Here is a 25,491-nt window from a genome sequence, read left to right as displayed (position 1 = left end):
CAGTGTCCAAGTGGGTTCCCTTGGCAACAGGGAATATCTCTGACATGATCTCATTGGCTGGCTCTTTGACCATCTCCACTGCGGGGTAGCATCCCTACCAGGCCACAGAGGAAGACAATGTAGCCAGTCCTGATGAGACCTGAAAAGCTGGGATCAGATGGAAGTGGTAGATGTCCTCCCCTGTCTTTGGATTGGGGAAGGGGAATGAGAGGAGAAAAAGGAGGGACCACAGGATTAGGAAGGGATGAGGGAGGGAGCTATAGCTGGGATACAAAGTGAAAAAATTATAATAAATAGTTTTTAATATAATATAAAATATAAAAAATAAAAGATTATTGAAACAGGGTTTCTCTCTCTAGCCTTGGCTGTACTGAAACTGATTCTATAGACCTGGTATAGTCCACTATAACTCTTGGCCTAAGTCAGTGCTGGAGCACTCTCTCTGTGTAATCTTTACCTTTCTACTTCTCATCTCTTTTAAGGAATTTGCAGCAGCATGTGCAAAACTGGCCCATTGAGTCTCAGTTCAATTTTAAGAATGCTAGTGTATGTGTGCAGGTGTATTCATACATGCATTTTCAGATACGTGTTATGTGTGAGCATATGTGTTTGTGTGCACAGGTGAAAATACATATGGCGGCCAGAGGACAACTGTTCATCAGGAGTTGTGCATCCTCTCTTTTGGCGCCAAATTTATGCTAAACTCCATGGACAGTGAGCCTTAGGGATCCAACTGTCTCTGCATCTACCATGCCCAGGTTTTTGGAAGGGATCTCAGAGTCAGTCAGTTTCTCATTCTTGTTCATTGCTTTACAGACTGAGTTATCTTGTAACTGCTTTACAGACTGAGTCATCTTCCCAGACTGTTGTGGTCATTCGTTCTCTCTCTCTCTCTCTCTCTCTCTCTCTGTCTCTCTCAACCCATACTTTTTCTCCTTGCAAAATCATGGTCAGAGACTGAGAATGAGGCGGAACCTGATAATGCAGCACAAACTAAAGAGGGTTGCTGCATAGGAATGTCTTCTGATCTCAGGTTCTACAGACTCACAACTTAATGGCTTCTGGATCAAAGATAAGCCTGCAGTGGTGCAAGGAGGTAATCCTAACACTTGGGAGGTGGAGACAGGAGGAAAGGGAATTCAAGACCATAATTTGAGGTCAGCCTGGAGTCTCTGAGAGGACCCTGTCTCAAACAACAACTTTGGATGTGGAATACTTATGAGGACCAATTTTGATTTCCAGCCAGTTTTGTGTTGCTTGCTTGAAATCTGTCTCTAGGTCAGTAGAGACAGATTGATCCTCAGAATTTGCTAGCCAGATGTTCCATTCAAATCAATGAGCTCCTGCTTCAGTAAGAGATACCATCTCAAGAGAGAGAGAGATTAAAAAGACAGTCAACATTGACTTCTTGTTTCTGCCAGTACATGCATAAACTAACACACATACACAAAAATGAAACAAAAAGAAAACCAGGCATGGTGATGCATGCTTAGAAGATGCAGCATTTAGAAGATAAGGCATGAGAAAAACACCTTGAATTCAAAACCAGCCTTCTCTATTAAGTCAGTTCCAGGCCATTTAGGGGTACATAGCAAGGCCTTGTCTCATAAATATAAAATAAGAGTAGAGTAGTTTGGGCTAAGTTGCATGCATGAACCCCAGGGTTCCATCACCAAGATCGCACAAACCAAGCATGGTGCTATCTGTCTAAAGACTTATAATTGAGGAGGGAAGGGAGAGAGGATCAGAAATTCAAGGCCATTCTTTACAGTGAGTTTGAAGCCAACCTGGGCTATGGATCCTGCCACAATATCACTGATTGTCAGATTGGAACATATTTGTTACCTCTCAGGAAGAATGACAATGAAGATTAGGCCTGCCTGATGGTCTGATGAAATGCTGAATTGATAAAACTATCCTCAGTGTAGAGATGAGGTAAGGAATCCCTCTAGATGGTTGAGGTAAGCAACATTAGGAGGAGCCTTAAAACTAGCTGGAGAATATGGAGCCTGCATCAGGGTCCACATGCATCTGCTGGAGAGTGTGTATGTGCAAGGCTAGGAAGAGAGAGATAGTTGATGCTGCTCTTTTACCATAGCAGATCTCAGAGTATATTGAGGAAATGTTTCTTCCGCTTGACTGCTTTATTCTTGTGAAGATATGTGGAACAGATCTGACTTCTGGCACTGACAGTGTGTAGGAAGTAACTCTTTGAGTCTCAAGATTAGTGTGGTCAAATCAAAGGTAAAAAGTTCTGTCTTCTACTCTTCATATGGGTTGAGTTTCAGGTCTTGGCCCACGGAAGCAAGGCATTTGGATTTTCATTCTTCATTTAAGTGGGAACCTCTCTATCTTGCGCACACATATAATTATATTAATGTGTTCCATATTGAATAACAGAACCTAAAGAATCATCCTCTCTATACAGAAAGTTTCTTTTTTTTTTTAATGACTTAGAGGTTGTGGTCCAGTCATTTGAACTATGGCCATCTATGATGACAAAGTTCTTGAACCAAGTAGTTGCCAGTCCATAAGGCTGGATGTCTCAGGTTATCTTTAGTCTAGGTTGGAATCTCAAAGAAGTAGTGAAGGAATGGGCTTGCTTAAAAAGTGATAGTAAGCAGCTAAAGAAAAAAAAGCTTCTTCTACGACCTTATATAGGCTTCTAGAAGAAGGTGTGGCCCAGACTAGAGGTGGGGTTTTCTTGCTCAAAACACTGTATTAAGGTGTATCTTCCTCCATCATGGTCCAAGTTAAAGACATGCCTTCCTACCTCAAATTCTAGATTATGTGTAGATATTCTAACTTCAAATCAAGAAAAAAAAATCCTCTTGGGGGTATCCATCCATTTTAGGGTTTTAGTTAATTCTAGTGTAATAAAGTTGACAACCAAGAAAACCCATCACAACTGCAACCTGTGTTGACTTGACACACAGTCATATTTATGCCATAATTAATTTCCAAATGTAAACATTAACCAGGTCATAATAATGCCTAAACATGATATAAGTAACTATTCTAAGTACAAGGCAAAATAATTATATATATATATATATATATATATATATATATATATATATAATTACGACCAGGTCGTAATTATGCCTAAGGTGAATTAACTACTTTTTGTACAGCTTAGGGTTAGGGTGTGCTAAAGGACACAGCACAGTGATTACTGGTTCAGGTATTTAGTCCCTCTTGCAAATTCTGCCTCCTCTGGCCATTGTTTGCATGAACTTGTCAAACACCTAGAATGTCTCCAATTTGAAATTGTCTGATGCTTGTTTCATATGTAGGCCATAAATATGAGGTTTAGGTACAACTCCCATAGAAGGTATTGAATCCTCCTCTTTATGTCCTCTCTGGGGTGTGTGATGATGTCAGTGATGGTCATGCCTACTAAGCCTTTAGGTACACTCTACATACAGCTTCACGTGTGTGAGAAGCAGAGTTTATAGGTATTATCAGCTCTCAATTTTTGGTTTCCAAATCACCCCATAGAGACTGTTTTGATAAAGGTTGTACTTATATTAGAGTACTTACAGCTTCCATGGGATTTTAATGATTAACATTAAAATGTTAATCATAGTGTCCTGTTTAGATCTGCTGTCTCTCTTACAACAGAAGTGTGTGTTTCTGTGTGTACCAGGCAAGGGTTTATAATATAGATACCTTTCACTCAAATGTAACAACTTTCATTCAAACACCGAGGCTACCTAAATCATGTAATAAAATATAAGAAGCAATGCATTGAGGCCTGTAAGTAGATGTAGCTTTTTTTTTTTTTTTTCATTTGGCGATATTCCTTACTGGGACCAACGATGCTTCATCTATCCTCAGACAGATAAAGAACTGAACTCAGTGAACATTGATACAAATATACTCAATAAAATCCTTGCAAACCGAACTCAAGAACACATCAAAGATATCACCCACCATGACCAAGTAGGCTTCTTCCCAGGCATGCAAGAATGGTTCAACATACGGAATTCCATCAATGTAATCCACCACATTAACAAACTGAAGGAGAAAAACCACATGATCATCTCCTTAGATGTTAATAAAGCATTTGACAAAGTCCAACACCCATTCATGTTTAAAGTCTTGGAGAGATCGGGGATACAAGGCACATACCTAAACATAGTAAAGGCAATATACAGCAAGCCTATAGCCAACAACATACTCTGAAACTGTAAACCAAAGCAAACTAAATGTTTATATTTCTCAGAGTGCTATGGGCATGGTGTCTCTTCACAGCTGTAAAACCCAAACTGAGAGAGAGATCATGATCTTTAGCATTAGCTGTGGATAATAGGTAGTGAAAATGTGACCATGAGAGTGGGTGTCAGAGATTGCAGATCTAAAAGTTAAGCAAAAGAAAAGGTGGAAAACTCAATTCACATCTATTCCCAAATGAATAGGGAACTTTGAGGACCCCAGAGTCTCAAGAAACCAAGACAGAATTACTGGTAGGAAAGATAAGAACCAGGAGACAAGGAGATAACAGGAATGTGGGCAGATTAGTGTAGCAGTAGGGCAATCATGTGTTCTCTTGTTCCATGTCAGTGCTCAAAGTAAGTAGTAGAAATGGCACAAAATTCACTTGAAAGTTGAGAAGGAAGAAAAGAGTTTTAGCTCTGAAAGAGGATGCTACAGGCAGGGTAGGTGGTGCTGTTAGGGGACATGAATGGTAGAAGGTGAGGACAGAGGGTTTTGTTGTCAGAACATAATGCAAAAGGGGGCAGTGTCAGTTAAAGTCATAGTAGAGGCTGACTATGCAGGTGAGACTATGTCTGACATGAAGCCTCTGAGACCTGCACTGGCATGGTGCTTGGGTATGTAGAACACAGAGAATTTAGATTTGAGCTTCTCCTGGAAAATCCATTAACAGATTGGAGTTATTCATTCCTATCCTAGATGGAGTCAAAAGCAGGACTAAAGGAGATGACTATGATTTATAAACTTTTCAAAAGCAAGGAGGATTGAGTTATACAGTGTCGGTGTCTTTTACAGAGAGATGGCTCATAGCAGAGGGAAAAATATGATTACATTTAAAAAGTCTTCTTCATTCATATATTTTTGGTGTGTGTACATGATAATTTTTGTGTGCACCTGAACTTGAAGGCCAGAAGTTGATATCAGGTGTCTCCCTCATTTACACTCCAAATTAGTATATTTGTTTTTCTTTTGTTCTTTTTTTGACAGGGTCTCTCACAGAACAAGATGCTTGCCAATGCACCTATACTGGCTGGTTGGCAAGCCTCAGTGTTTTTGTCTTTGTGCCCCCACTACCGAGAATACAAGCACCTGTGTCATTCTTGCCCTTTTTCACAGGTAAGAGCCCACTGGATACACAAAGGAAAGGCACTAATTAGTATCAAGGGCTAATGCTCACCATTCTCCAGTGCAACAGGAAGGGAAAAGGTATCATGTATCCAGGGACATAGGCTGGAGTACAAATGCATATTTACAGGGATTTGGCAGAAACCAAGGGGACAGCTGCTTATAAAGTTGTACTTCAGGGTCCACAGAGGCACCGATTCATGTGTATCTCCAAAACACATAAAGGACTGTGATTCAAGAGGGGAAAACAGGCCAGTCTGGGAGGTATGGCAAGCTTGCTTCTCATCAGTACACCCAAGGTGTCAGTGACTCCAAGGAATGAAAGGCCGCTCTCCCTCTTCTGGCCAACACCAGAAGTCTAGAAGTTTTGATCTCAGAAATGTGAGAAAAGCAGAGATACTATTGTCTGCTGCTGCAGACAGTCAGCCCATGAGATTGGCAGACCTTTCTCATTAAGAGAATGTAGTCTCTGGGGGACTGGAGAATGGCTGAGAATATAAAGTGTTTCCTGCATGGGGTGAAAACATGAGTTCACCATCCAGTACTCATTTAAAAGAAAAGTATATGGACAGGCATGTTTAATCTGTGCACTGGGGTGACAGAGACAGGAGGATGGAAAGAGCTGCCTGGATACCTCTTCTAGCACAATCAGTGAGCAACACGTTCCATCAGAGATCCTGTCTCAGAAAGCAGAAAAAATAAGTGAAGAGACACCAGATTTTGACCTATGACATCCTCACGTTTGTGCACACATACAGAGAGAAAGGGAGGGAGGCAGGGAGGGAAAGAGGGAGATGGAGGGAGGAAGGTGCAGAAAGATGAGAGAGAGTAGAGAGGGAAGAATAAAGGAAGGGAAGGAGAGAGAGAGTGAGAGGTTGTAAAACGCAATACATCATGATCTTTGAAATCAGACTAACTCCGGGAGTACATTCACTTCCTTTCTCTGGCTTTAACCAACTGCCTCAATACACATATCTGTTCCTCTTCTTCATTGTGAGTGAGTGAAGAAGGAGGTAATGGAGAAAGAAAATTGTGGAAGCTAAGCTGGCTCCATCCATAGCACCTTAGAGAAAAGAGGACAGGAAGTGTGGGGAAGTCAGAGACAGGTGTCATCATTAACCTGATGTGCTGGCTGGGTATGTTGGGAAACTGCAGAGAGGGCAAGGCTATGCCAAGATAGCCAATGCTCCACTCAGGGCTGGCAAGGTTCCAGGGAAGTGCACCCACAGGACTTGTGCACACCTAGGCACAGGCCAGAGAGGGCTGGTCTGGCCTGAAGCTAACAGAATCTGTCTGTCTGTAGAGCCCATGTAGACATCTGCACTGTCAATCAGGAAAGAAAATATTTATTTCGAGGTGGGGAAAGAAACACTCAGCGAGCAGTTGTCCCAGTGCCCAAAGTACACCCCACAGTCTCCCAGATGTTCCTTTTTGGAGTTCCTTCCTGTCTCCTCTCTTGGGAGTTGCAGGGGTGATGGCTGATAGCAGTGAGCACCCTTCTAAGGAATGGGTGCATGAGGGGCCCTGGCAGCCCCAATTCTGACTGCTGACCTCTTCCGGGCTGCCTTTAAGAGGTTCTTTTCAAAGAGCTCTTTCTCACGGTAGTGCACTGGTGGGCCATGCAGGTACTTCTCTTCTGCCTCCTTGTAGCTGAGCTCATAGAGGGCAGCGATGGAGCAGATGATTGCTTCTGGAAGAAGAACGTCCATGGTAAACTGCACTTTATCTCCTCTAGTCAGGGAGAGCAGAGCCTCATCTGCTTCCTTGCATATTTCTTGCAAATGCCTGGCCACAAGATGCAACTGGTCGTCATCCTCCAGGTAGGTCTCAATACAGAAGTCTTCCCCCCTTGATTTCCAAAGATTGTCCACCCACCTGGACGGTTTTCTGCCCTGCACAATCTCCCGCAGGTGCTGGTCGGCCCCCTTTCTCTTCACTATGAAGTCCACGAGCTTCTGGTTGGCTCTGTCCCAAGCAGCCCTCATACGGTCAGGCAGAACTTTCTTGCGGGGGCCTTTCCCACCTGGGGCATTCTCCTCCTCCCAATCTTCCAGGTCCACATAGCTCACCTTAGGGAAATCAATGTGCAGGTCTCCTTCCTGGATGGCCCTCCTTAGCGGGTAACTGACTTGGGCAGTGTAATAGCCCATAAAGGAGCCCAGGTAGGCGCCACAGGCCAGGCCCTCTCTGTAGTGGTCGATCACTGTGAGGCACCAGCTGATGCCCTGGCTGTACACTCTGCTGGCTCTTCTTATGAGTGATATTTTTTCTCCACAGTCCAGATGTTTCAACTTGTGTAGAGGGGCACGGACACCCTTGTGCTCAAACTGCATGTTAGCTTCCATCAACAACACCCTCGCCATCTTGTCATTTTGGCTGACACTTTTTACCACCGCTGGCCAGAATGGAAGGTCCTGAAATTTGAACCAGACCAGCATTCCTCGTTCAATGGTATTCTGTAGCTGGGCAGAAGCCACCTTGGCAGCTTGGCGTGCTTTTTGAATGGTGGAACGCCTCCTCTTGAACCTGGTCTTCGTCACCTTTGAGTGAGCACACGGTTCCAGTTCTGGCACCCTGCAATGTGGACACAGCACGTGGATCTTCCTTTTCCTGTTAGCAATGCGGAGGGATCTTCGCAGCCTCAGGATTGGAGGCATGCAAGCTGCTGAGGCCGAGTTTGCAGCTGGCTTCAGGGTGCCCGGGCCGTGGTCCTCCTTGCTCTCATGGAAGGCATTCTTCCTTTGGCCTCCAGTAGCCCTGGTGTGTAGGTCAGCAAAACGTGCTTGTTGCTTGAGGGCTTTGGGCGAAGACCAGATGCACCTCAGTGGCCCAGAAGCAGCCTGCTGCTCTTTCTTAGCCCGTACACTCTGCCTGGAGGCTGAGGCAGTCAAAGACTTGGGTTTGGATGTGTTTAGCTTTTTCATGCATGCATTACGACCAGAATTTCCTTCCAGTGTTGTGTGACATGGCCGTACTCTGATGCCTCTTAGGACATTCTGTTTCATCTCAAAGTGTGGAGGCCCAACAGTGGTGTGTGCCTGGGCTTTTCCACCTCGCACTGTGGGCACTTTCTGTGAGCCCACTGGCAACACAGGACCCTGACGGTGCTGCTTTCCAGGACTCCTCTGGGAGAGCTCTTGGCCTTTCTGGTTGTGCTTTTGGAAGCACAGACGCACGCGCAGGCGAAAGCGAGGACGTGGTTTGGAGTTGGCCTGCTCTTTTGGAACCTTTTGAGGACTTGTTCTTGTGCTGGTTCTTTGGCCACCTGTCCTTCCACCTTGCAAACAGCCTCCCTCCCCCAGGATATCGAGAGCCACCTTGAGGGCTCTTCTGTATGCTCTGGTCTGCTTTGGTGAGCCATTGCCCTGTGACTCCTTCCCTGCCATGGAGGCAAGGCTCACAATTTCAGACTTGGATAGTGGCCTTGCTTTGGTGCTCCTCACTCTTGTCTTCTCCCCCATAGGCAAGATTTGCACCTCCAGGAAAGGTGCCCCTCTCCTCTTACTATGGGCTGATGTCCTGGGTCTGGACAACACCCTTGCAGGCCACAGCTGACCCTTCCAGCCACACAGCACATACTCTGCAGAGTTCATGGTGACAGTACTCTGGGGCTGTGCTGATCACTACAGCGTGAGCACTTTGGTTTTGGTGGGCAATGTGACTGCCTGGCAGTTGTCTCTGGCCAGGCTCTCCTGCCTGTGCTACTGGCCTCCTTCCAGATTCTGGTGGAGGAGCTGGAGCTGACTTCCCTCAGGGTTATGTGGGCTTCCCCTGCATGGTGGGAGAAGGAAGCAGAGTTGCATTAGGAAGGAAATAAATAGGCTTTAGCCAGCATGGACTCATCAATGCGGTCAGGTGAGGCAAGGGTAATCAAGGGAGCTCACAAAGCCTGTTATACAGATGTGGGAGAAGATATGCAAAAGGTCCAGAGCAGATGGGAAACAGTTGTAATAATGTTGTTCCCCACCCCAAGTCTGGAGTGTTTAACTTCATCCCAGAGAGGTGGATGTCATTACAAAGGCTGTGCATTTTCTTGCCCACCAGTCAGTACCTTAGGGCTCCCTGGGATTCTTTTGCAAGGAAACCTCATTGTTCTCTTTCCTAGGGAGCTAGTCCTGCTCTGCCAACCCCAGGATGCCTATGGACAACCTAGTGCATGAGCCTTCCATACTTGTGTGATTCTAAGTTGAGCAGCAAGGAGGTGGGGAACTCTTCATGGTGATTCGCATAACATGGTAAGAGAAGATGGCTGCTTTCATAGCTTCTGGCTACCCCACCAGCCCACCACCAATCTTTCAGCTTAGTTCTGTTTCCATTGTGGACCTCACTATGGCATCAAGTGTCTACAGGGCACACTTGGCGAGATCCCCAAAGAGAAGCTACTTCTTTACTAAACAGACATGCTTATTAATTAATTGGAAGACTCAGTGATTTCAGATGGCAAGCAACAGGGTTATGTGACATGACAGGGAGACAAGTGTCTCTGTTGGAACTGTGCACCCTCCTGCTGCAATGTCAAGCCTATGGTAGACCCTGCACACCCATATCTGCCTGTGATGAGCACTATTCATCCAAGAGATTACAGATCACTGACCTCTCCTGTCTCCAACCTCTGTGCCCTAATGTTAATCCATAAAGTCTTAGACAGGAAATTAAAGTAGCTACTTGATGATATGGATGGTCATGTGCCCATCCCTAGGTCTCGTGATATTCAATCTCATCTGTATTGCAGCTCTCCTCTTCATGTTCCTCCATACTGTCCCTCTCAACATAGTCCTCCCCTTAACCATCTCAGTGTAATTTCAACCCTTTCTTCTCCTCTCTGTCCATCTGTCTGTTTGTCTCTCTCTGTCTCTCCCTCTGTGTGTGTGTGTTTATGGTGGTAGCTAATCTGCTCTTGACTGCTTCTTCCTTGAGCCGGCCAGTTTCCTATCAGCAGTGTGCATGTCACCTGAAGGAAAACTCATCTGTCTGATCCTCAAGAGGCTGTGCTTGCTGAGAAGAACTACAACACAGAGGAAGAACCAAGAAAGACCCACATGCCACCCATGTTCACTATTCATGCTAGGATGCAAATTTGATTCTTGACATTACCAGGGCACCATGAGCCATAGTGAAACAGAGCACTGTGAACTGGGGGCTCCTGTGACACAAATCATCTTGGGAACTCCCATTACAAGAGGTCTCCTCTGTGAGTGTGGCCATACCGAGCATAGAGACCCCAGATCTTATCCTAGGAATTCCTAACCTTACAGAAGTAGGGGGTGGAGAGCAATGACATTCTCCTCAATTCCTCAGTCCTTTCCTTCTGAAACCCTGTATCCATAAACTACTGGTGGTACACGGTAGCCCCCTATTCACAATGCAAATGTGCAGTGTCTCTCCTGTTGCATTCCCTTCCAAGCATTACTGACTTCAAATCTGATCTCACAATGCATAAAGTGGCTATCTACATAAAGGAGGCTAGGTGTGTCTCAGGCCACATCTGCTGGATGATGCAGCACTAAATGCGTATGTTGGAAGTATGGAGTTCATTTTAGTGATCACCAACAGGAACCCTTCCTCTGATGAGGCTATATCATCTAACATGGTTAGCTGGCTCCCTCTGATGCAGCTCCCTTGGAGTCCTAGACGTTGGGACACAGGTGTCTCCTGAGAACACAGAGGAAACTATAACCCCCTCAGGTACCTTAGGCTGTCTTCTTCTGGATCTTCCTTGAACTGGCCCTCCAGCAAGGATGAATGAGCACCATCAGGCCCAACCACATCACCACCATCCAGACACCATGCCTCACAGGGTACCCTTAGAAACCTCAGATATGTGAGTTATACTTACAAAATGCACCCTTTTTACGCTGCACAGGTCTGCACAATGTTCAGCTTCCCTCGGGCAGTACGTTCTCAGACTCACATACTTCACTTAGAAATCATATCTGGGAATACAAAGTGTGTGTTCAAGCCCACAAACCATGCTATTCAGGCATCATCTGTAACCCAGACATAGAGAGATGTGCATGCACTCATATCAGTCCACACTCCGCCACCCACACCCCCTTTGGGTATTCTGTCTTTGTATGCCTGTTGCTCCAGGGCATATGAAAGTCCTTGCCCTTCCTACAGACTACTTAAATGTTATCGGTATTGCCACCTGCCTCCACTGTTTCAGGCATCACCTGCCTCCAGACCACTACTTTCAACCAATGCTTTGCTGAAATTTCTGTGATAGTTACCTTTCTGGCAAAAACAGTGCTCTCTTTTCCAGAGGCACAAAGAGAAGAAGTAGAATACTGAAATCCCTGTCTCAGTACATGCTTCAGCCCTGGGACCAAAGGCCTTTTATCAAGAACTTGCGCACAATTGCTGTGTGTGAAGTCTATTCACATTTTCTGCAGATGGGAACAATAGCTTCCTTTCCTGTGTGCAAGACAGACACATGGGTTAAAGGAAGTCTGATGAGAAGGTACAAGAAGGGTATAGTGTATATTGGTCACACAGAGGAGCAGAGACACACAGAGGGATCCTGATGTGTTGGTGGGTTATGGGGAATCCATGGCTGCACACTCTCTAATTCCCAGCTGGTTCTTAACCCAATTCAGAGCACTGTAAAGTCTCAGACACAGACACATACTAATGCCTGTTGGGGGAACAAAGTCTGGCCTCTCCTCTCTCCTCGGGTATTCATGACACCAGGTGTTTTACTTCAGTATACACAACTGCCATTAGTGGCCAGTATTAGAGGCAGGTATCTTTTTGTAGGCCCGTGGCAGATATCCAGGCCCGGAGAGTATCACCACTTCCTATAAACAATCTTCCAAAAATAGCCTGCAGGTCAGCACCCACCTCCCACTCATAAACCTCCACCCCAGCCACAAAGGGAGGCCCAGATACACCTCTGCCTTAAATGCCTTCCAGCTTCTCTCTAAGACAACAAACGCCACAACTATCTAGGCATTAAGGTGCTGCCATATAGATGCAGTCATTCTGTCAAGCACACAAGTGACAATCATCGCCAAAGAGAGAAAAGGTATCCATTCACATGTGTTGGGGAACTATGCTTTCATGGCCTGAAATGATAAAGCTGGCACCAAAGGGTTGTCACCTGAGGACAAAGAGACAAGGCAGGGTCCTTTGGGCTTCACTTCAAACAGTAGTAGTGACAACAACTCCTGTCCCATGAACAAGCACACAGGCTCCCAGGGCACACTCAGAGGGTCAGCTCACAGAGTCACTCAGGTTGGCTGAAGGCACCTACCTACATGCTTCCTGTGGTTGTCTACTGATCTCACCTCTTCAGTCTGTGAGTATCCTTCAGAAATACATCTGTAACCAGGAAAGAATGGCTTGTCCTTGTTGTCATGGCAACCACAGTGTCATAGAAAAAGTTTTCTGCAAGTAGCCAATTCTTTGTGGAAACCAGGAAGTACTGTTCACTTACACCTCTGTCACCTAGTTCCCCCCAGCCAGACCCCTGTAGCTTCAGGCATGAAAGAAAGTAACCATGCACACACTACAGAAGATGTTTCTATCACTCCAGGGTACAGGGTCTTTAAGCACAGAGGCTCTGGGAGAAGGCAAGACAAGAGATGGCAGGTACCAATAGTATTTCAATTGTCCACACAAAAGAGGAACCAGAAACAGTTGGTTGAGTATGTGTCTGTACAAAATGAATTCAAGAGCTGAAATACTTATCTGGTGCTCTTATGGAAAAACTATCTGTGATTTTAAAGGGATGAATTATAACTAGAATTGTTAAGGACGTTTTAGCATAGGTAGTGTTCACATTTGATGTTTTTCCAGAAACCTCGCCTTTGAGCAGGCAAGCTATTTATAAACATCATTTTTACAGAAAAGTCTTATGAATTTCAAATCATATACCTTGAGGAATTTGGCTTGTATCAACATGGGAAACAATGAATAAATCATTGATACTTATAATGTTTCAAGACACTAAATCTTTTTCAACTTAGAGTTACACTTCTTTATGTGACTGCTGTTAATTTGTATCTGAGGCTGAATGGAACACTGACTTTTAATTCTCAACCATTTCTTCTGTTAGCATGGTCAACAAAGCTCAGACACAAATCAGCAAAGTAATAAAAATGTTTTGACTTTTATATCTGGACGTAGAGTGTGAAAAGGCCACCACTCCTCTTTACTTCTTGTCTAAAAAGATGAAATTCTTTTCTTCTCTGTTCATCCCAAAGGAAAGCTCCTGTATGTTTGAACCAGAGAGTCTGTGTTAAAATAGCAGGTTAAGCATCTTTTGTTAGCTTAAAGTTAACACCTCTTACTAAAATGTTCACCAAGAAAATAGATATAATATAATACAGACATTGTTCCTTGTTACCTAACTTCTAAGCAGCTGCTTAACTTGTTGTCTTTCACTTACTATGACAACAGGCATTATATTCTGTTCTGGTAACAATTTAAATTGATGAATTAAAAGGAAATCTCAACAAATGGAACATATACATTACAAACAGAGACAAACATTTCCTGTAGGTCTTTATAGTTTTTAAGAATAAATTAACTCATGTGACATTCCAATTAATCTCAGGATCTTCACGACAATCTGAAATATGAAGACGGTTTTCAATTGCATTCTACAGTACATTTTGTCTTTTTTCTGTTGGTAAGTAAGAGTTCTGATCAGACATTGTAAACTATTTATCTGTACCTTGTTCCAAGCAGATTAGAAAAATGGTTAACACAAAGTGTTTTCTCTACATGTGTAATATGTAAATAGTTTCACAATGCTTTTTTGTTATTCCACTTCAGGACGCCACTAGAGAAAAAAAATCAGCAATTCACTGTGAAAAAACATGTGGATGCTTTGTGGAGTAAAAATAGCCAGCATTTTAATTATACATGATTTCTTTATACTGGTTACAGAAAATGATTTTTTTTTGTTAAAAACAAATTTATACATGTATATCTTTTTTAAACCTAATTCCTTCCCTTACATCCCTCCCCCTTCTGACTCATACTGTAATCCTCTCTATAATTTATGAACTCTACTTATTAGTAAATCTATCTATCTATCTATCTATCAATCAATCTATATATCTATATATCTGCCTATGTATATTCCTATCATCTATCTGTTTACACATTAGTCTCTCTATTACTGCATAAAGACATACTCACAAACACAATTCAATTAGTGTTCATTGTATTAACATGTCTTGGGAAAAGCATGTTTTATCCAATTCCCACTGAAGATAAAATTGTTTACTACCCAACTTCTTCATGATAATGTATACTTATTTGAAGCATTTTTCTCTAATAATTACAGATTATATAAACACAGTTACTTCTTCATCCTCCTTAAAATTATGCAAAAGCAAAGTTTTCTAACAGAGTTTATATTCCTCAGACTTTCACAGAACCCTAAAGTCCAGAAAATAGTTTTTATTGTATTTTCATTTGTCTACATTGCAACTGTTGGGGGCAACATGATAATTGTGGTGACCACTATTTGTAGCCCAGAACATACAGACTGTTCTGTATATTCCTTCTTGGCATTTTTGTCCCTATTGGATGCATTCTTCTCTTCGATAACCACACCAAAGCTTGTGTACTACCTATATGAGAAAAAAACTATCTCCTTTGAAGGATGCATGATGCAGCTCTTTGCTGAACACTTCCTTAAAGCAGTAAAAGTGATTGTGCTGACAACCAGGGCCTATGGCCACTAGGTAGCAATTTGTAAGCCCTTGCACTACCCTTCCATCATGAACTGGAAGGCCTGTGGCACACTGATGGGGGTATTATAAACAGGAGGATTCTTGTGTTCTATCATACAAATAATTTTTGCTTTGCAGTTACCCTTCTTTGCACTCAATGTTTTTGATCATTTTATTTGTGATTTGTTCCCATTACAAGTACTTGCCTGCACTGATACGCATAGCTTCAGCCTTTTGGTGGTTGGCGAGAGTGGGTCTAACTGCATAATAATCTTTTCTAATTTGCTTGTATCCTATGGTGTCATCCTGTGCTCTCTGAAAGCCTACAGTTGTAAAGGGCAATGGAAAACTCTCTCCACCTGTGGGTCCCACACTGCAGTTGTGATTTTGTTCTTTGTCCCATGCTTATTTGTATATGCACACCCACCATCTGCTTTCTCCTCTGATAAAATGGTGGCCATGATGCCTTGATTTTGTTGGATGTGTTCTTAAACCAACCTCTAACCATCTTCTTATCCATAACCTTAGCTATTTGTTCCTGGTGTCTGCACTTCATACTGGGCCCATCTGTCTCTGGTTTCTGGAGTACTCTTTAGGATGTTTAGAGAGGTCCACCAGTTTGAGCATTGATCTTTGTGTTTCAACTGTAACTAAACGTAGAAGGTTGCTGGCACATGTGCACAAGCATGGCAGTGTGCATGGAAGAGTGCCTTTAATGAGTGGGTGCTAGAGCCTGTAATGTGGAGCTTAAGTGTAGGAGTGGGTACAGGTCCTAGTGCTTTTTGCAGGCACAATGTAGATGTGTAGGTGCCATGAATACATCAATGGCCTACAGGCCTCTAGTACTGTCCACCTCGTATTCTGATTTTCTGGGCTCCAGGAATTGTTTGCCTGGACTCCACTGGTAGACTCACAGAACAGGGGCTTCAATGTTGGGAACACTGTCTCAAGGAACCCTATTTTGCCAACTGTGAGGATGTGGGTAGGAGGCATCTGATATCTGGCTGTTAGTGTAGAGGGACCTTGGATCTGCATGCACTCACTTGAAGGAACACTCACTTGCTCCTAGGACTAATCAGAAGTCACAGGGGTTCCCCCTGTTCTCTACTCTCATATTTGGGCCCGCAGGGGCAAATGAGAGTGTAGGAGATCTGTGAGCTCAGTGGTGTCCTCTGTTTGGCTTCCAGGCAGCATAGGGAGACCCATACTTGTGGTAGCCACCTCTGCAGTCTCAGTCAGTGAGTACGGAGGATCCAGACCTGGGATGCCTGCCTCTGCTGTCTCATTCACTGAGAGGTCTATGCTTGGGGCAAGGGGAGGTGAAGGTTGATTGAATATTTACCACTCTCAGTCCCTGGAGATGTCCAAGGGTGACTTGGAGCTTAACTGTCACAGCCCCCAGGTAGTAGCCTCTCACCCAGGAAGCCTCAATGTTATGTTCTTGCTTCACCTGCCCCTTCACTCACTAATTTCGGGGTTTGGAATCCTGTGCCACTCAGACTGTATGGTGCATGCTGGTAGGTGCCATCATCCTTTCCCCACAAGTATTCTTGAGGTGAAAGTTCAGGTGGCTTAGCTTAAACTGTGAAGTTAATCTTCTGCTGTGACATAGGATTAACTCACAAGGTACACTAAGAGCTCCTTTTTGGTTTTGTTGAAAGAAGTCATTGTGTAGCTCATGCTAGCCTTCAATGGTAATTGATGATGTTCTTGAACCTGTTTTTCTCAAGGGTTTAAAGTACAGGTTTCTGCTGCCACATCCAACAATGTCTTTTTCCCACACATGCAGGTGGGGAGGATCTCATTATGTGTTTTCAAAGTCACCATCCTTACCTTGCCTACAAGTTAGGTAGATCCAAACTGCCAGCACCCATGTAGCCACCAGCAGTGCCAAGAGGAGAGGCAGCCAGCCTCCCAGCATGCTTCTCTCTTCAGGAAACAGCTCAGTCACCCTAACAAACAAAGCTATGTTTGCCCTCTTTTGTAAATTGATTTTTTTACTCCACTTCTCAGAAATTTAAACCTTTTCAAACCAAGTGCTTAAAGGCCTTTCAGGGTCTCCTGTTAAGGGTTCCCAATATCCAAGTTACTTAAAATTTATTACTCTGGGCTGGAGTGATGGTTCATTCATTATAGGTAGGCTCACAACAACAATAACAAAAAATGTATATAAATTCAGACACACATGTGCCATAGTGTATGTGTGGAGGTCAGAGGACAACTTTAGGGCATTTGTTCTCTTCTATCACCATGGGATCTAGGTTGCAAGATCCAGATAGCAAGCGATTTTAGGCACTGAATTAGGGGCCATTCTCTAAACTCAGGTTTCTATTCCTTAAGCATAAAAGCATTTTCACCGTGGCAACTAGAATATGAATGCTGCTTTTTTGTTGATTGAATAATTTTTGTTCCTCGGGATGAACATAGATACATAATGCACACAAAGCTGTGTGCCCACATAAAAGTCAAGGTATAGGGATAGTTATCTAAAGCTTGTAAGGGATCTAATGTTATCTAAAGCTCATCGTTTGGTCCCACCCCTGGGGCTAGTTTCAGAACATAGTGTCAGTCCATTGTTAGTCAAAAGAACTGACATATCTCTAAATCCAGAGACATTTTTCAGAACATGCTGGTATCAGTGAGGTATCTTTTCTTGCCAATATTCCTGATTTGTTAATCAAATAGGATTCAGATAGAATTGGAATGCCTTGAAAGGTATACTCCCTCATGGACCGAGTCCCTGTTCTCATACCAGACTTTGACTCCCATTCCATAGCATTGTGATACTTTCAACAACCATTTTGTTCTTTTTTCCCTTTCTGTATTTTCTGTTTGAAAAGCCTTTCTTTTTACTTAGTTATGAGATCTCTGGGGTAGCATAGACATTGGTTTGTTACATCAGATCAGAGTACACTGGCAGGGACCCCCTAATGCTCCTCACAGACATGGTATAACCTGTTATTATCAAAGGGGATTTGTGTGTCTTGACACTCTGACCATCCTGTGGTAATGACAGGTACTTACTGTTATCGGGAGGGAAGGGAGCACTTGTCTCTGAGCATAACACAAACGTTCCTTCACATTGCATGCAGTCATTGCCACAGGTGCGTAAATACAGGGTCAACTAAGGAAAAGGCAAGGTCAGAAAGTGCCCAGGAGACATTCTGCATTGTCCACATTTCTAACACAAATTCCCCCCTCTTTTCTGTTTGCTTGTTTTCACCTCTTGGCATGGTCAACAATTTTTCACTTGGTTAAAGTTCTTTAGTCCACAAATCCAACCTGGTGACCCAAGACGAAAATATCTACAATGCCTTTGAACTTTTTGCATGGTAATGACATGGTGTTTTCCTTATCTAAAAAGGAGGCTACATCCTAATCAATATAGAAATATTCCCCCTAGACAATAGTAGGTGAGTTCCCTGGCACTAGAAAGGTCTATGACATCCTAAAACGTGCAGTTACAGTGTTGCCAGTGTCTGCTTTCTTGGCCACCCTGAGCTCTTCATGTTAGAGGGCATGGAGAATGACTTGTGTGTGGCTGTGTTGCTCTGTGACCCTCCGAATCCTACAAGGGCCTCACTTCCTGTTTCTACATGGGCCACCTGAGGCCCCCAGAAGGCAAACAATTGCTCTCCAGAGTTCAGGTATTGACCTGCACTCCAGCCTTCCAGCAGCAAACCTTTGAAGATTCTCTTTTAAATTAAAACTGAGGCTTTGGAGAAATAAAATGGCTGTCCTATCTCAGAATTACTCTGAGGATCTGTGGTAGAAAATAGAAGCAAAAGCACTTTGACAAGTTAGCAGTCACTAGTGCAAGAAAAGACACCAAAGCAGCAGAATCAGCCTCCTGATCTTACCACTGTAAAGACTAATAAGGTATCCCTGATAGCACGCTTGACTAGGACTATTGGTAAAAGACTTGCCATCGTTTAAAAGATGAATCAGAGGGTTAGTATGTATCAGTTGTTGAATGCTTACTTAGAACTCAAGAAGTCCTAGGTTCAGTCCCTAGCATTCCACCACACATTCACATTCAGAAAGCATCCAGGCTGGAACAACTAATTTTCTACTGTCCTTCCCTTCCCAGATCACTGTAAATCACCTGAGTGACAGCACCTTCACTTTCCTCATCCACCAAAATGGCTACAGATATCCATGTCAGTTTATTCTGGTGTGAATAAGTGAAACAAAGTCAAGAGCTATAAGGTCCAAGTGAGTAGCCAGACTATCAGTGAGGAAACCTGTCAGTCTTCTTGACTGACTTCAGATGCATCAGACTGTGTGAAATAGGACTCCCTTCAGAAGCCTAGAGTTTCTGCCTTTAGTTGATCCTAGACTTATTGTACCCAGCATGTGTACAGGTCCTTTTTTCTGCTACAGTGATAAAGATAGCCTAGCATGTTGAGACAGCAGTTAGCTTTGGGATATCTTGAAAGACAACCTATTTAAAGTATCCAAAATTGTATTTTCCTTCAAGATATCATAGCTAGAGATTGGGGATGTAGCAGTGATGAAGGGAATGAAGGGGAGAGTACCTCCAACACTCTAGAAAAACCCAACAACAGGTTCCTTTGAATGAGAACCGTGTATGTATTTCCAACTTGATTGGTTGTAAAATTCACTTCAACCATCTTCTCATTCTTCTTACAAGCAGTGATATTTGGATCCCACAGACTTCCTCCAAGTTGAGAGAAAACCGCATGGGTGACCTGATAATTCCTCCCTCATCTGAGCTCCCAGGGAGCTTTACAGAAACAAATCTAAATCATTAGGCACACACCCATGAGACAGGAACCCTACTGTAGTTTATTATCTGACCCAGTTCCCAGAATTACAAAGTATCTTATGTCCAAGAATGTTTAGGAATTCCCCACCCAATGCCATTACTTTGCTAAAAATAGCTTCTTTAAGCTTGCAGTAGTAGGTATAGATCTCAGTCTTTGACTCAGTTCAATGCTCACCTTACATTTTGAGGTAAGAGAGCTGCTAGGACCTCTGTTTTCTCCTTTCAAGGGTAGGAGGAAAAGCCTTAGTTTAGGAGTTATGCCCGAAAATATGGAATAAGTGCACTGATGCTCAGGGCTTACAAGCACAAAGACATGCTGCCAGTTTTACTGGATACATTGAAGGAAGGAAATGGCAAACAGCTTACAGGAATCCCTGACAGAACAACTATCAGAAAGTCCATTGCGTCACTCATGTGACTTGCAAATAAGAGTGGACAAATTTTCAGGAATGTGTATACGTAATAGCACAAATTATCTTCCTTACTCTTGGAACAATTTTGGGCTCTGGAAGGGAACTGGTTCTAGAAGAGAATCAGAGGGCTGATTCCAGGCCCTGGACCTCATACCTCTTACAGCTCCACTCTTTTACAGTGCTTATGATGTGAGGAAAGATCTTTCCCAATATCATTAACTTCACTAATATCACTAGCATCATGCGATTGTACTGCTCTGTAATTCATGTTCACCCTTAGAAGAAGGGATGATATGAGAGACTGTCCTAAAGCAGTTCCTTCATAAATCAAAGGAAATTCTAAGGGTCTACCATAGAGAAGGCAGTTTTGAGAAGGAAACTAGGGCCTCCTTTGGAAAACTTTCACCCTTTGTGTTAATCCAAACAGAAGGTACCAGAGATTCCTCTGAGCACAGGCCACTTGTGATAAGCAGGTGCATAGGCTATGTGGACTCCCCTCCAATCACAAAACAGCTTACCATGGGTACTGCTGTTAAGTGTGATTTGGGATAAAGTGTTAGATAAGCCAAGGAACAGGAAAGATTTTCTGTAGCTGTTACTGTACTATATAAACCTAAGAGTCGGTCCCAGTCTGCATAACTGCTTAGCCCAAAGCCACTCCTTTTCTGAGTTCAGTACTTTTTTATTTTTAATTTAATTTAATTTTTTATTATTAGTTACATTTTATTAACTCTGTATCCCAGCTGTATCCCTATCCCTCATTCCCTCCCAAACCCTCCGTCCCTCATCTCCTCCCTGCCCCTTTCCAAGTCCACTGATGGGGAGGACCTCCTCCCCTTTCATCTGACCCTGTTTTATCAGGTATCTTCCAGACTGGCTGCAAAGTCCTGCTATGTGTCCTAGCAGGACTGCTCCTCCCTTGGGGGGGGGGTGGGGAGGTCAAAGAGCCTGACATTGAGTTCCTGTCAGAAATAGTCCCTGTTCCTGTTCTTATGTGAAACCAGTTGGCTAATGAGCTACCATGGGCTTCATCTGAGCCGAGGTTCTAGGTTATATCTATACATGGTCCTTGGCAGAGTGTCGGTCTCAGGAAAGTCCCCTGTGCCCAGATATATTTGGTCCTTGAGCTCTTATCCTTTCCACATCATACTAACTCCCCCTTCTTTTCCTATGATTCCCTGCACTTTGCCGAAGGTTTGGTTATGAGTCTTAGTATCTGCTTTGATACACTGCTAGGTAGAGTCTTTCAGAGACCCTCTACAGTAGGTTCTTGTCCTGTTACTTGTTTTCTCTTAAGTCCAATGTACATCCTATTTGTCTTTCTAAGTGAGGATTGATCATCTTCCCCCGGGTCTTCTTTCTTGTTTATCTTCTTTAGGTATATAGATTTCATTATGTTTATCATATCTTATGATATATGAGTGAGTATATACCATGTGTGTCTTTCTCCTTCTGGGGTACCTCACTCAGAATGATCTTTTCTAGATCCCACCATTTGTCTGCAATTTCATGATTTCCTCATTTTTGATTGCTGATTAGTATTCCATTGTGTAAAAATACCACAATTTCTGTACCCATTCTTCTGCTGAGGGACATCTGGGTTCTTTCCAGGTTCTGGCTATTACAAATAAAGCTGCTACAAACATGGTTGAGCAAATGTTCTTGTTGTGTACTTGAGCAAATTTTGGGTATATGCCTAGCAGTGCTATAGGAAAGCACCAGATTAACTTCCAATGTGGTTGTACCAGTTTACATTCCCACCAGCAATGGAGGATTGTTCCTCTTTCTCCACAACCTCTCCAGAATGTGTTGTCACTTGAATTATTCATCTCAGCCATTCTGATGGGTATACGGTGAAATCTCAGGGTCATTTTGATTTGTGTCTCCCTGATGGCTAAGGATGTTGAGCATCTCTTTAAGTGTTTCTCTGCCATTCTATATTCCTCTACAGAGAATTCTCTATTTAGCTCCATTCCCAGGTTTTTAATTGGGTTACTTGATTCATTGCTTTCTAACTTCTTTAGTTCTTTATATATGCTGGATATCAGCTCTCTGTCAGATATAGGGTCGGTGAAGATCCTTTCCCCATCTGTAGGCTGTTGTTTCGTTCTGACGACAGTGTCTTTTGCTTTACAGTTTTTCAGTTTCATGAGATCCCATTTATTGATTGTTGCTTTTAGAGCCTGCGCTGTTTGTTTTCTGTTCAGGAAGTAGTCTCCTGTGCCAATAAGTTCTAGGCTCTTGCCCACTTTTTCTTCTAACCTATCTAGTGTATCTGGTTTTATGTGGAGGTCTTTGATCCACTTGGACTTTAGTTTCCTGCAGGATGATGAATATGGATCTATTTTCATTTTTCTGCGTGTAGACGTCTAGTTAGTACAGCACCCTTTGTTGAAGATGCCTACCACAGAGGACCTCTTCAAGACTCTACCTATCAGTGTATCAAAGCAGATGATGAGACTCATCACAAAGTTTGGGCAGAGTGTAGGGAATCATATGAAAGAAGGGGGAGTTTTTAAGACCTGGATAGGATAGGAGATGCAAAAGGAGAGTAACAGAACCAAAATATCTGGGCACAGGGGACTTTTCTGAGACTCGTACTCCAACGAAGGTCCATTTAGGGATATAACCTGGAACCCCTGATCTCTCTTTTTTTTTTTTTTTTGACCAAGAAAAATATTTTTATTTTTTTTATTTATTTTTTTTTAATTTTATTTTTTTTTTATCAGTTACATTTTATTAACTCTGTATCCCAGCCGTGTCCCGATCCCTCATTCCCTCCCAGACCCTCCCTCCCTCCCTCCCTCATCTCCACCGTGCCCCTTTCCAAGTCCGCTGACGGGGGGGACCTCCTCCCCATTCATCTGATCCTGTTTTATCAGGTATCTTCAGGATTGGCTGCAAAGCCCTCCTCTGTGGCCTAACAGGACTGCTCCTCCCTTCGGGGGTGGGGAGACCAAAGAGCCAGTCATCGAGTTCCTGTTAGAAATAGTCCCTGTTTCCCTCACTTTGGGAAACCAATTGGTTACTGAGCTACCACAGGCTACATCTGAGTGGAGGTTCTAGGTTATATCCATACATGGTCCTTGGTTGAATGTCAGTCTCAGAAAAGACCCTGTGCCCAGATATATTTGGTCCTTGTGGAGCTCCTATCCTTTCCCCATCAGACTAACTCCCCTTCTTTCTTGTGATTCCCTGTACTCTGCCAAAGGTTTGGTCATGAGTCTTTGCTTTGAAAACACTGCTAGTTAGAGTCTTTCAGATGCGCTCAGTAGACTCCTGTCATACGTTCAATGCATATCCCATCTGTCTTTCTAAACGAGGATTGATCATCTTACCCCATGTCCGCTCAATTGATTATCTTTTTTAGGTGTATAGATTTCATTGTGTTTATCATATCTTATAGGTCTATATAAGTGAGTATATCCCATGTTTGTCTTTCTCCTTCTGGGATATTTCACTCAGAATGATCTTTTCTAGATCCCACCATTTGCCTGCAAATTTCATGATTTCCTCCTTTTTGATTGCTGAGTAGTATTCCATTGTATAAAAATACCACAATTTCTGTACCCATTCCACCGTTGATGGACATCTGGGTTGTTTCCAGGTTCTGGCTATTACAAATAGAGCTGCTATAAACATGGTTGAGCAAGTGTCCTTTTTGTGTACTTAAACGAACTTTGGGTATATACCTAGCAGTGGTATAGCTGGGTCTGGAGGAAGCACTATTCCTATTTGTCTTAGAAAGTGCCAGATAGCTTTCCAGAGTGGTTGTACCAGTTTACATTCCCACCAGCAGTGGAGCAGGGTTCGCCTTTCTCCACAACCTCTCCAGCATGTGTTATCGCTTGAGTTTTTCATCTTGGCCATTCTGATGGGTGTAAGGTGATATCTCAGGGTCGTTTTGATTTGCATTTCCCTGATGGCTAATGAGGATGAGCATTTCTTTAAGTGTTTTTCTGCCATTCGATATTCCTCTGTCGAGAATTCTCTGTTTAGCTCTGTTCCCCATTTTTTAATTGGATGACTTGGATTGCTGCTTTTCAGCTTCTTTAGTTCTTTGTATATACTGGATATTAGTCCTCTGTCAGATAAAGGGTTAGTGAAGATTCTTTCCCAATCTGTAGGCAGTCGTTTTGTTTTGATGACAGTATCCTTTGCTTTACAGAAACTTTTCAGTTTCATGAGGTCCCATTTATTGATTGTCGCTCTTAGAGCCTGTGCTGTTGGTGTTCTGTTCAGGAAGTTGTCTCCTATGCCAATGAGTTCTAGGCTGTTTCCCACTTTTTTTTCCAATTGATTTAGGGTATCTGGTTTTATGTTGAGGTCCTTGATCCACTTTGACTTTAGTTTTGTGTAGGGTGATAAATATGGATCTATTTTCATTTTTCTGCATGTAGACATCCAGTTGGTCCAGCAACATTTGTTGAAGATACTGTCTTTTTTCCATTGAATGGAATTGGCTTCTTTGTCGAATATCGAGTATTCGTAGGTGTGTGGATTTATTTCTGGGTCTTCTATGTGGTTCCATTGATCCTCCTTTCTGTTTCTATGCCAGTACCATGCAGTTTTTATTACTGTTGCCCTGTAGTACAGCTTGAGATCAGGGATGGAGATACCTCCAGATGATTTGTTGTTGTACAGGATCGTTTTGGAGATTCTGGGTTTTTTGTTTCTCCATATGAAGCTGAGAATCTTTTTTTCGAGGTCTGTAAAGAATTGAGTTGGTATTTTGATGGGAATTGCATTGAATCTGTAGATTGCTTTTGGCAGTATGGCCATTTTCACAATGTTAATCCTACCAATCCATGAGCACGGGAGATCTTTCCATCTTCTGATATCTTCTTCAATTTCTTTCTTCAGAGACTTGAAGTTTTTCTCAAACAGGTCTTTCACTTGCTTGGTTAGGGTCACACCAAGGTACTTTATGTTATTAGTGGCTATTGTGAAGGGTGTTGTTTCCCTAATTTCTTTCTCAGCCTTTTTGTCTTTGGTATATAGGAGGGCTTCTGATTTTTTTGAGTTGATTTTGTATCCTGCCACTTTGCTGAAGGTGTTTATCAGCTGAAGGAGTTCTCTGGTTGAATTTTTGGGGTCGCTCATGTATACTATCATATCATCTGCAAATAGTGACACTTTGACCTCTTCCTTTCTGATTTGTATCCCCTTGATCTCCTTTATTTGTCTTATTGCTCTGGCTAGGACTTCAAGTACTATGTTGAAGAGATATGGGGACAATGGACAGCCTTGTCTTGTCCCT

At 43.0% G+C, this 25,491-nt stretch overlaps 1 protein-coding gene and 1 pseudogene across 1 annotated transcript; one reads left to right on the top strand and one right to left on the bottom strand.

Annotated features, from left to right (window-relative positions):
• Window positions 1-6,842: 6,842 nt before the first annotated feature.
• LOC132649939 (PWWP domain-containing DNA repair factor 4-like) lies at window positions 6,843-8,936 on the bottom strand. The gene has a single exon (XM_060374709.1). It carries the CDS (start codon window positions 8,934-8,936, stop codon window positions 6,843-6,845), a length of 2,094 nt encoding a protein of 697 aa, XP_060230692.1.
• A 240-nt stretch (window positions 8,937-9,176) lies between these two features.
• The window catches only part of LOC132649938 (COP9 signalosome complex subunit 5-like), a 101,660-nt pseudogene continuing 85,345 nt past the window's right edge, over window positions 9,177-25,491 (top strand).

Source organism: Meriones unguiculatus, chromosome X (assembly GCF_030254825.1).
Source record: "Meriones unguiculatus strain TT.TT164.6M chromosome X, Bangor_MerUng_6.1, whole genome shotgun sequence".
NCBI lineage: Eukaryota > Metazoa > Chordata > Mammalia > Rodentia > Muridae > Meriones > Meriones unguiculatus.
The sequence above is the reverse complement of the archived record's forward strand: the minus strand, read 5'-3'. Positions and strand labels throughout refer to the sequence as shown.